At 45.9% G+C, this 12,530-nt stretch overlaps 1 protein-coding gene across 1 annotated transcript in view; it reads left to right on the plus strand.

The window, feature by feature from the left end:
- Positions 1-11,143, plus strand: part of TRIM71 (tripartite motif containing 71) — a 73,681-nt gene extending 62,538 nt beyond the window's left edge. The window contains exons 3-4 of the mRNA XM_053600067.1: positions 7,082-7,216; positions 9,234-11,143. Coding sequence (XP_053456042.1) covers positions 7,082-7,216; positions 9,234-10,685 — 1,587 coding nt within the window. The 3' untranslated portion in view covers positions 10,686-11,143. The remainder of the gene's footprint in view (positions 1-7,081; positions 7,217-9,233) is intronic.
- Positions 11,144-12,530: the final 1,387 nt, after the last annotated feature.

Genomic DNA, 12,530 nt, shown 5'->3' on the forward strand with positions numbered 1-12,530 from the left:
GAGTGCTGTAGCATCACAGCTCAGAGCAACCTCCACCTCCTAGGCTTAAGCAATTCTCCTGCCTCCGCCTCCCAAGTAGCTGGGACTACAGGCGCCCGCCACAACGCCTGGCTAGTTTTTGGTTGCAGCCATTGTTATTGTTTGGCGGGCCCGGGCTGGATTCAAACCCTCCAGCTCAGGTGTATGTGGCTGGCGCCTTAGCCGCTTGAGCCACAGGCGCCAAGCCCATACTTAACTTTTTAAACTAAATATAGTCAGCTGAGGGTCTGCTATGTGAGCAGCGTAAAGAACCTAGGCATAGACCCAAGGGGTGAAACTCAAACATTGTTTAACACTATGTGCCCAGCAACCTCCAAGTGATTCTCTTCCCTCAGCCTCCCAAGTAGCTGGGACTATAGGCACCTGCCACAGTGCCTGGCTATTTTTTGGTTGTGGTTGTCATTGTTTGGCAGGCCTAGGCTGGATTCAAACCCACCAGCTCTGGTGTATGTGGCTGGTTGGTGCCTTAGCCTACAGGCGCTGAGCCTGAAAAAGATTTTTTTTTAAAAGAAAAACTGGTAGGCGGTGCAATGACAACTACAATCAAAAAATAGCCGCGCTTTGTGGTGGGCACCTATAGTCCCAGCTACTTGGGAGGCTAAGGCAAGAGAATCACTTGAGCCCAGGAGTTGGAGATTGCTGTGAGCTGTGATGTCACAGCACTCTACCCAGGGGAACAGCTTGAGGCTCTGTCTCAAAAAAAAGAGTCTTTTTCAGCAATTTTATTTCTTTTTCTTTTCTTTTTTTTTGTGGCTTTTGGCCAGGGCTGGGTTTGAACCCGCCACCTCCGACATGTGGGACTGGCGCCCTACTCCTTGAGCCACAGGTGCTGCCCTTTTTTTTTTTTTTGAGACAGAGTGTCACTATGTCACCCTCTGTGTTAGTGCCCAGGAGGCTTGATATTCCTGTCCCCTGTGCTGTAATAAACTAGCAACCCCATACTGCATGCGGTTTCTTATCGGCCTCCATAGTGAGGCTCTTTTGTCTTGTACACCTCAGTCCTGATGTCCTTGTCCACTTGTTTTTCTTCTTCTTTTTCTTTCTTTTCTTTTCTCCCCTCTTCTCCCCCCCCACCCCCCGCCACCTCTCTCTCTTCATTCTTTTCTTTCTTCTTTCTTTCTTGACAGAATCTCACTCTGTCACCCAGGAGAGAGTGCCATGTTGCCCTGGGTGGAATACTGTTGTGTCATAGTTCACAACAACCTCCTAACTCTTGAGCTCAGCAGATCCTCTTGCCTCAGCCTCCTGAGTAGCTGGGGACTACAGGCACCTGCCGTGTTGCCCAGCTAGTTTTTCTATTTTTAGTAGAAACAAGGTTTTCTCTTTTTGCGCAGGCTGGTCTCAAACTTCTACGCTCAGGCAATTTATCCACCTCAGCCTCCCAGAATACTAGGATTACAGGCCTGAACCACTGCCACCTCATCCACTGATTTTTCAAGATCAGTTTGTCTGCCGCTTGTAAGCTTCTGATACATTTCTGGTTGGAGTGGATCTTTTTTATCTGGTATTACACTTGTCAAATGTATAGTTGACTATGAATCGGAGTAAGTTATAATTCTGAGAAACTTACAACTCATCTTACGAGTCTTATTTCTAGAAAGAGACCCAGATAGGCTTTCTTGTTTTAGATAGTCCCATAAAAAGAATTTACCGTTTCCCCGAAAATAAGACAGTGTCTTATTTTAAGGTTTGCTCCCAAAGATGCGCTAAGTCTTATTTTCAGGGGACGTCTTATCTTTCCTGTAAGTAGGTCTTATTTTCGGAGGATGTCTTATTTTCGGGGAGACAGGGTACTCTGCTGAATCAGCCACAACCAAAGAAAGCATGAAAGATGCCTGTAGTACCTCACAGATGCTCTGGGGGGCATTCACAGGGCAACCACTCATTTTCCTTGCTTTTTAGGTTGTATTTTCATTTTGCGTCTTTTCCTGACATTATATAATGTGAGTCGTTTATGTTCTGAGAGTCTTAAACTGCACTAATTCCCTCAGGACATTGATGAACATGATCAAAAATAATTGCCTCTACATAAGAAAGCCTTGGTTCTCTAATTTCTGCATTTCATCACATTAAAGATGCCATTGACTAGGATGTACACATATCTTACATACAACTGAGAAAGGAAAAAAAAAACCTGGTAACAATTTTGAGGTGAATCATAGTTTGAAAGATTTTTTTTTTTTTTTTTTTTTTGTAGAGACAGAGTCTCACTGTACGGCCCTCTGGTAGAGTGCCATGACTTCACACAGCTCACAGCAACCTCTAACTCTTGGGCTTACACGATTCTCTTGCCTCAGCCTCCCAAGCAGCTGGGACTATAGGCGCCCACCACAACACCTGGCTATTTTTTTTGTTGTTGCATGTTGGCCAGGGGCTGGATTTGAACCCGCCACCCTCAGCATATGGGGCTGGCGCCCTACTCACTGAGCCACAGGCACCACTCCTGAAAGATGTTAAATGTGAAAAAAATTACATTTTAGAGTGGACCATAGTAGTGTCCTGTATCTAGTACGGATGTGTTGTGATACTTGCATTCTTTTATAATCTCCTGACCAGACCACTGCACTGTTCTCCATGCAGACATTACTGATCAATATCTGTACCCTTTACCTTGAAACCCAGATTTGGCTTCAGACTCCCTTCATATGGAGTAGCTATGACTCAATAGTTGGCCAGGATCAATTGATTTGCCTATTAAGACACACTGTTATAAATGTTGGATTGGGTCTGTTTAAAATACAAGAGATTTTTGTATTAATTTTTATTAATTTGATTAATTTTTCTCTCCAGCACTGTGATTACTTTGTTCTTGCTGTGAAGTATACATTTCTGCTTTGGAAGTTTACACAGCTCTTTTATCTGTCATTATGTTCCCCAGCCTGTCTGCCATATTTCTCAATTTGGCGAGGATAGAACCATTTTCCCTCTCATCACAGAGTAAGGCTTTTATGATTCTCAACCTAAGGAATGCTACTATATGCCTACTTGTTGATGACCTGAATTGCAATAAAAGCTTTGACAAATGGAAGAAACCGTTCTTTTCTTGGAGACAGAGTCTCACTCAGTCACCCTGGGGTTGAGTGCTGTGACGCCACAGCTCACAGCAACTTCAAACTCTTGGGCACAAATGATCCTCTTGCCTCAGCCTCCTGGGTAGGTGGGACTACAGACACACATACACATCCCAGGATGCCTGGCTAATTTTTCTATGTTTGGTAGAGACAGGCTATCACTCTTTCTTACCCAGGCTGGTCTAACTGAACTCAAGGGATCCTCCTACCTCAGCCTCTCTTAGTGCTAGGAATAATAGGCCTGAGCCATGCACCTGGCCCCTTCTGTGTTTTTTTAATGGAAAAATTAGTTTGGCAAGTAATATGACATTAATATAAATGAAAAGCAATTAGCTGCCTCTGCCTTTTCTGTTGAGGAATTGTTACGAAATTTTACAGACACTGGCTTGTTTGCCTCAGTCAAATATTGTCTTGGACACCAGCTGTCCTAATTAATAACACATCTAAAAACAGGGTATGCCAGATACTGTGTTTTCTCTGAGCTCCAACCATCTTTTCACACCCTTGCTATGTGGTACGGGGGCTGTGATGCTTCAAACTTCGTATCTGGAGAAAGGAACTTCTTCCCTTTTGCTTCTTATTCTTAATAAAGCAGCATTTCTTTCACCCTGGTCTCAGAAATTGGTTCCGATTTCCAGTCCCAAAATTAGTTCCCATAAAACCACACTTTTATACCTTTTTTTCTCCTAGCCCAACCTGAGGCTGCTGCTTCTACAGGGCCTGTCTCAAATTCTCCATGTGCCCTTTTCCCTCAGTGATTCCCCCCTACCTGTTTAACCATTTCCTTGCTCTATCTAGGTTCTCTCTGCTTAAATGTCTAATGAGGTTTCTCTTTTTTCCCCAAATTAATTCTGACTAACAACCTTGGATGCTCAAAATTTATCAGTCCCAGTCAACACTTAATTTGATTGATTGTTCTAATTTTTTATCTTTTAGGTAATTTGGATGTAGCGTCTGCTGTCTGCTTTAATTTATCAGCTTCTGCATTAGTTTCCTAGGGCTGCTGTAAAAAGTTGCCACCAACTCGGTGACTTAAAAGGCATTTTATTCTCTCACAGATCTAGAGAGTAGGAGTCCAAAATCAGTTTTTTTTTTGTTTTTTTTTTTTGAGACAGCCTCAAGCTGTAGACCTGGGTAGAGTGCTGTGGCATCACAGCTCACAGCAACCTCCAACTCCTGGGCTCAAGTGATCCTCCTGCCTCCACCTCCCAAGTAGCTGGGACTACAAGCACCCACCACAATGCCCGTCTATTTATTTATTTATTTTTTTGGTAGAGACAGAGTCTCACTTTATGGCCCTGGGTAGAGTGCCGTGGCATCACACAGCTCACAGCAACCTCCAACTCCTGGGCTTAAGCGATTCTCTTGCCTCAGCCTCCCGAGTAGCTGGGACTACAGGCGCCCGCCACAACGCCCGGCTATTTTTTTTTTGGTTGCAATTCAGCCAGGGCCGGGTTTGAAACCGCCACCCTCGGTATATGGGCCTGGCACCTTACCGACGAGCCACAGGCGCTGCCCCTGTCTATTTTTTTATTGCAGCCGTTATTGTTGTTTGGCGGGCCCAGGCTGGATTCTAACCCACCAGCTCAGGTGTATGTGGCTGGTGCCTTAGCTGCTTGAGCCACAGGTGCCAAGCTCAAAATCAGTTTTAACAGAACCGTGCTGTCTCTGGCAGCTGTCGGGAGGACTCTTTGCTTTCTCGTCCTGTCTTCTGATGGTTGTTAGCAATCCTTGGCTTATACTGTTATCATTCCCAATTTGTGCCTTTGGTGCCACATGAGATTTTCTCCCCAACCTGTGTCTGTGTCTCTTATCTTCACACAACCTTCTGTGGACAACACCTAACCTAGTATGGCCTCATCTTAACTAATTATATCTGTGGAGACTGTGTTTCCAAACAAGGTCACATTCTGAGGTTTCAGAGAGATTATTCTGTTCTGTTACCGTCCAGGTGACTTTAAATACTGTGGTTTAATATCTTAGCATCCCCACTTTGATATGTACCAGCACTTAGGACAGATGCTACTTCCTTCCTGAAGCTGGAAATGGACGGCATCTTTCCAGAGTTGAAATTCAGGGTGCATTTGGAAGAGAAGGCACTCCGGGCTGTGGACAGGCTGTGAGCCATCCAGATCCACCCCAGCTGTGATCAGCGCAGTACATCCTCAGATCTCACAGGGACGAGGACAGGGAGTGCAGTTGTTAAGCAGTTAGGCATCTGAGCCAGGGGCGTTTTGGAGGCTGTACTGTGAGTGTAACTTGCCTGATGCCATGAATGTTTCAACCTTCCTCCAGATAGAGAGGATTATAGGAATTAAATATGGCAGAGCCGATCAAAACTGTTGGGCAGGAAGGAAGAATGTTTATAAAAATAGAGCAGATCATGTGATTCCATTTATACAAAATACCCAGAGCAGACAGATCTAGAGAGGGTGGTTGCCATGGGGGAGAAGGAAGGGAAATGGAATGAACTGAACGTGGACTTCCTTTTTGGGTGTGAAAATGTTCTGGAGCTAATAGTGGTGATGGTTGGGGGACACTGAGCACACTAAATGTGACTAATGGGAAATTTTATGTAATGTATATTTTTTATCACTTACATTTATTCAAAATAAGGTACAAAGCGTGAATAGGCCTGGATATGTGATCTGATTTCTTTTATGATTAAGGTCCTATGTGGGCATGGGGAGACAACTTTTGTTGCAAGTGCCTATCGACTGAGAACTATTAATTACAACAGTTTTTCACTCTGGGCCAAGTGCTTGCTCAGCTCTTCCCATGTACTGCTCTGTGTTTCCCTCACATTTACCCTTTTTTGAGGTTGGGGAGGACTAAACTTGTCCAAGGCCTTAAAATTAGTAGGAGGTATAGCCAGAATTTGAACTCAACTCCAAGGATGGCTGACCACAGCCTCGTTTGCCTAGGACTGCCCCAGTTTTAGCACTGGAAGCTCCACGTCCTAGAAACCTTGCAGTCCGGGGCAGACTAGCTTGGTGGGTCACCCTAACTGACTCCTAAGCCCAGATCAGCCTTCAGACCCTTCGTGCTTCTGAAGGACCCTCCTGATTGAGTCATATGCTCTAAAACCTGCTATATCATCCACAGTGGGTTTGGAATCACTGATTTAATACCTTAGCATCTCAAAGAAATCCTTGTCACTTTTCAAGACATAGCATGTAATATTAATGAAAACACCATTCCTTCTGTTCAGATTAATTTTTTATGAACAATAATACATCCGATTAAACTGGCTTCTGGTTGACTAGGGCTGGTGGTACAAGGTGGGGTGTATGGTGGAGTGTAGGTGGTCTCTGACCCCAGGGCACGGTTTTTTTGGGTGATGTTACACCAGTGTGCACTTGAAACATTGGTTCTGGCTGCAATGAGCTATGTTGCTAGTGACTTGACAAGAACAGGATGGATTCTACCTAATGCCCTCACATGAGGAATGTGCCCGCTTGTGGAGCTCTTCCCAGGCAGGGAATGAGGCCAGAAAGGCTGGGAAAGTTGCTCATGTGCCCGGAGTTGTACATTTTACATCCGATCCTCATTTCCAGTTTTCAGCTGTCACCCAACTACACTGGTTTCTCTATGTCAGAGTATCTCTTAATAGTCCCGACACTCACTATGGAGGTGGCATTTCTCTCTCTCTCTTTTTTTTTTTTTTGTAGAGACAGAGTCTCACTTTACTGCCCTCGGTAGAGTGCCCTGGCGTCACACGGCTCACAGCAACCTTCAGCTCTTGGGCTTACGTGAGAGGTGGCATTTCTCATGCAAAGAAGCCCAGCTCTTGCCAGCAAGCTCCTTCAGTTACACATCAAACAGTCTCCCCCTGAGTGCCTGCTTTCTTTCCAAGGAAAGTGGACCAAGTGACCCAGGGTGTTAGCTTTTTAGGGCCGATAGAAGCAGATTTAATTGTGTTATTTAAGAACTGACAGTCCTCCTCCTCAAGGTAGTTTTTTATTTTCCAGCTGAGCATTGAGCAGGCCCAGACGGTGGCAGAACAGGTGGAGATGAAGGCAAAGGTCGTACAGTCGGAGGTCAAAGCTGTGACTGCAAGGCATAAGAAGGCCCTGGAAGAGCGTGAGTGCGAGCTGCTGTGGAAGGTAACTAACAGAGTGTCCCTGCCTCGGGCCTGCCCCACCCAGGCCGTGCAACCCATCAGGACTCCAGATCCCAGGCCCACATTCTAAGTTTAGAACCCTTGGTAATTTTCCAGAAAGCTTGTTGGCAGAAAAATCCAGGGGTCTCTGGAACATTAAATAACAAGAAGGCCTTTCAGACGTAGTTGGGTAACCAAGACTGGAACGAGCCTCAAGCTTCAAACTGCATCCACTCAAAGGGAGGCTGAAAGGAGAGAATACAATCAAAACTGTTGTTGAGCAAGGCAGGTTGGTAGGAAACATCCTTATTTTTGGTGTCCTGGCTAGTTGCACTTCCTAACCTCTTGTGGAAAGCCAGTTTTCCCCTGGCGAGGGCAGTGAGTATTCTTTCTTCCTGTTGGAGCAGGAAAGAGTGCAGAATACACTGGTGTGCTGTTTAGATAAAAATCGGCTGGAAAGGCTGGGCACCCCACCCAAGTCAGCATCTCTCATCTTTTCTGATTTGTTGAATCAGCACTTCCCCCTGAAGAGGGAAGTTATGCCTATGAATGGTTTAGCACTCCACACCAGTTCTGTGACCAAAAATAAGATTGCATAGGTAGTTTAAAGGGTATGCTTATGTGTAAGTGCACTGGTTTTGATCCTCAAACTACCTGACAGTCTGGATGGCATCTCGGTTTCTGAAAGTGACCCTTGCTAATAATTATGCCTTAAATAACATTTTATAAAAAACTGTGATATATTTTGCAGGGCATTTTCCTTTTAGTTAATCTTACAGCTAGCTGCTTTCTCCATCTTCTGTCCTCGGTAGGAATAGGGATGAATTGCTTTTTGATAAGAGGAGTTTTGGGGTGGGGGGAAGCTGTTAGTGCAATATTAATTTAGCACATATTTGCGGAGTATCTTTGTGGTCATGACATAGTTTTAAGACAGTTCCTTTAGGTATGCCAGTGTTATGCCACCCATGAATGTTAATTATAAAGAGGCCCACGTCTTGCAACCTGAGAACTTTGTAGTGAACTCTGCCACAAACTCTTCTGGATTTCCTGATGAAAAGGGCCATTGTGTATGGGAGTTTGGCAGCTCTCACTTTAGTTACCCTTCTTCCTGTGAGGCTGACTCGCTCACTGTTCTCTATTTTTGAGAGAAGAGTCTCACTTTATCACCTTTGGTAGAGTGCTGTGGTGTCATTGCTCACAGCAACCTCAGACTCTTGGGCTCAAGCAATTCTCTTGCCTCAGCCTCCCAAGTAGCTGGGACTACAGGTGCCCGCCACAACACCTGGCTATTTTTAGAGGTGAGGTCTCGCTCCCACCACACCTGGCCTTGTTCTTTCTTTCAGGGAGGTTCTTTGAGAAGAAATAGTTTTTACTCCTAGAAGAAACATGTTTGGAAGAAGAGCCCATTTCTTCTTCATGTAATAAACCATCACTTCTTGCCTAAAAACTTATTCTCAGATTATTCCAGAATAAGCTTGCTTATTATCTAGACATACGCCTTAGTTTTTATCTTTACTTTTTGCTGTGGAACTTTGCCCCAAATTCTGAGGGAGTCCCTTTCGCACACTGGCTACTCATTTTTCTTTCCTTCTTTCTTTCTTTTTTTTTTATGAGATGGAGTCTCAAGCTATTGCCCTGGGTAGAATGCCGTGGTGTCACAGCTCACAACAGCCTCAAACTCTTGGGCTTAAGTGATTCTCTTGCTTCAGCCTCCCAGGTAGCTGGGACTGCCACAACACACGGCTCCTTTTTTGGTTGTAGTTGTCACTGTTGTTTGGCAGGCTTGGGCTGGATTCAAACCCACCAGCTCTGGCATATGTGGCTAGCGCCTTAGCCGCTTGAGCTACAGGCGCCAAGCCTGATTTTGCCATTTTTGAAGAGGGCTGGCCAGTTGTATCTTAGAGACTATCCCTCCGTGTGGTTGGTCTGAGGCTTCCTCATGCTTAGTTGTGGGTATGTGCTGTATTCCGTGCTTGCTACTAAGCTTCCATGTCTCTCTCCTTCCTCATCTTTCCCTGCAGGTAGAGAAGATCCGCCAGGTGAAAGCCAAGTCTCTGTATCTGCAGGTAGAGAAGCTGCGGCAAAACCTCAACAAGCTTGAGAGCACCATCAGTGCTGTCCAGCAGGTCTTGGAGGAGGGTAGGGCGCTGGACATCCTGTTGGCCCGAGACCGGATGCTGGCCCAGGTACAGGAGCTGAAGACTGTGCGGAGTCTCCTGCAGCCCCAGGAAGACGACCGAGTCATGTTCACACCCCCTGACCAGGCCCTGTACCTCGCCATTAAGTCCTTTGGCTTCGTTAGCAGTGGGGCCTTTGCGCCACTCACCAAGGCCACGGGGGATGGCCTTAAGAGGGCCCTCCAAGGTAAGGTGGCCTCTTTCACTGTCATTGGCTATGACCACGATGGTGAGCCCCGTCTCTCTGGAGGTGACCTGATGTCAGCTGTGGTCCTGGGCCCAGATGGCAACCTGTTTGGTGCAGATGTGAGTGATCAGCAGAACGGGACTTACGTGGTGAGCTACCGGCCCCAGCTAGAGGGCGAGCACCTGATATCTGTGACCATGTGCAACCAGCACATTGAGAACAGTCCCTTCAAGGTGGTGGTCAAGTCAGGCCGCAGCTACGTGGGCATCGGGCTCCCGGGCCTGAGCTTTGGCAGTGAGGGCGACAGTGACGGCAAGCTCTGCCGCCCTTGGGGCGTGAGTGTAGACAAGGAGGGCTACATCATTGTTGCCGACCGCAGCAACAACCGCATCCAGGTGTTTAAGCCCTGTGGTGCCTTCCACCACAAATTCGGCACCCTGGGCTCTCGGCCTGGGCAGTTCGACCGACCAGCTGGGGTGGCCTGTGATGCCTCACGCAGGATCGTGGTGGCTGACAAGGACAATCATCGCATCCAAGTCTTTACCTTCGAAGGCCAGTTCCTGCTCAAGTTTGGTGAGAAGGGAACCAAGAACGGGCAGTTCAACTACCCATGGGATGTGGCAGTGAATTCTGAGGGCAAGATCCTGGTCTCGGACACACGGAACCACCGGATCCAGCTGTTTGGGCCCGATGGGGTCTTCCTAAATAAGTACGGCTTCGAGGGGGCTCTCTGGAAGCACTTTGACTCCCCACGGGGTGTGGCCTTCAACCATGAGGGCCACTTGGTGGTCACTGACTTCAACAACCACCGGCTCTTGGTCATTCACCCTGACTGCCAATCAGCACGCTTCCTGGGGTCGGAGGGCACCGGCAATGGGCAGTTCTTACGCCCACAAGGTGTGGCTGTGGACCAGGAAGGGCGCATCATTGTGGCGGATTCCAGGAACCACCGGGTACAGATGTTTGAGTCCAACGGCAGCTTCCTGTGCAAGTTTGGGGCCCAAGGCAGCGGCTTTGGGCAGATGGACCGCCCCTCTGGGATTGCTGTCACCCCTGATGGAATGATCGTCGTGGTCGACTTTGGCAACAATCGAATCCTCGTCTTCTAATGGCATTTTCTAGGTTTCTGTGGTGGGGGGGGGGGTTGTGCGCACGCATGTCTCTCTATCTCTCTTTTTGAATTTCAAGGACGAAAACAGTCTCAGGGAAATTTCTTTCTTTTTCTTTCTTTCTTTTTTTTTTTTTTTTTTTTTAAGAGAACAAGAAACGTACAACATTGCTTAAGTCCTACCTCATCTTTATTTTTTTACAGATGAATGTACTTATCTTTTCTGCAGGGATTGAGCCTGTGAAGTGATGATTTCTATCTACCTCATAAATCTTTTGCATTTCCTTCTCCAGCAGACCCTCTTTCCCCCCTCAGCATGGTCACATCTCCCTCTTCCCCAACATGGGGCATGATATGCACAAGCCTAGCATCCATGGCTGGGAGGGCACTGGATGTGTGTGGTGGGGTGTACTCTGTAGATTGAGCCAAGGAAACACAAAAAACTACTAAGTAAAAAAAGCTATAAAACATGGGAAAATAGGATTTAAAATGCATAAGTATAGAGTATCTGTGTTCTTGAGAATACTGTTTTTATGTGGGGTTAGATTGTGTTTTTTTTTTTTTTTTTTTTTTGATCTTTTGGGGCAACCTTTTTTCTCTCTCTTTTTTTTTTTTTTAAATGCTGCAACAGGGAACTTTCCTCTGTTCTTTTATACCTCAGTGCGTTTTACATCATCTTCAGCATCTTTTCTTAATCCTAGAAATTGTGGCTGTGGCTTGCTAGCCAAGAAAAGCAGACCATTCATATTTTAGGGTATATAATCTTATTTCTTTTAAGGGAAGAGGTGTGTGTATGTGTGTTTTATTTTAAAGCCATCTTGCACCCAAAAAGTTAAGTGAGAAATGACAGACCACCTCCCAGAGAACCTTTTACTTTCAAAACACTTTGGTTTCTAAAAGATAGATGTAGCTCAGGATTTTTGATGAAAAAAGTATTCTCGAAGATTATTCTTATTTTGCTGTTGGGTATAGAGTTAAGTGGAAGGAAGAAGAAAATTACACTCATTCTCAGAGAGAGGGTTTTCAGACATGGGTTGACTTATGGACATGAATGTGGGGGGGAGTGTGTAAAGAGCACACAGAAGAAGCCAGGTACCCCCTAACTAGGGACTCTGAGGAAGGGCCAGGAGTGAATGTTATTCTGTAGGGCTAGGAGTTTCCTTTTTCCTAAGAAGAATAGACAAAGGAATGAACTTTTAATTTACAAGCACAATTTTTTCCTGCTTTGGAAGTTCAGGGAAATAGAATGTTTGAACCTCAAATTTTAATAGAACAGCCCATGCCCGCACCCTCCGCTGGGGTCACTTTTACCTCTGCTCTGGTCACTTTTGCAGAATAGTTTACCCCCCACCCCCCCCCAGCCATGCTGTAGGGCCTTAGGATTAAGGTGAATTTTCTCCCCCAAGGCCTTTGAATGTAACTGATCTGTAAACCAAATCACCCCAACCTAACATGTAGGGATGTCGTATCTTCTTAAACCTGTAACTCGGTACCAAAGAATGAATATTAAGCAAGGCTCCCACTCAGAACTGTGGGATGGCATCTGTGTCACTTTACAGGATCGGCTGGTTGTAGTCTGGACTTGTGTACAAAACTTTGTGCTTCTGGGCATGATCTGTCTTTCAAGTGGAAGCAGATACAGCTGATGCGCTGTTTCTCAGAACTTGGATGGGTTCCTGCTTTCCCCAGCCTTCAATGAGAACCAAATTCCGGAGTAAGGCTCCTCAGGGAAAAGAGGTGCTCTAAGCCCAGTGATGGCTTACAGGGGAGACCTCTTGTTTAAACAGACATATGGATCAGTTTCTACTCATATGTAAGAGAAAGTTCTATTGCAAAAATGGATGTA

Source organism: Nycticebus coucang, chromosome 8 (assembly GCF_027406575.1).
Source record: "Nycticebus coucang isolate mNycCou1 chromosome 8, mNycCou1.pri, whole genome shotgun sequence".
NCBI lineage: Eukaryota > Metazoa > Chordata > Mammalia > Primates > Lorisidae > Nycticebus > Nycticebus coucang.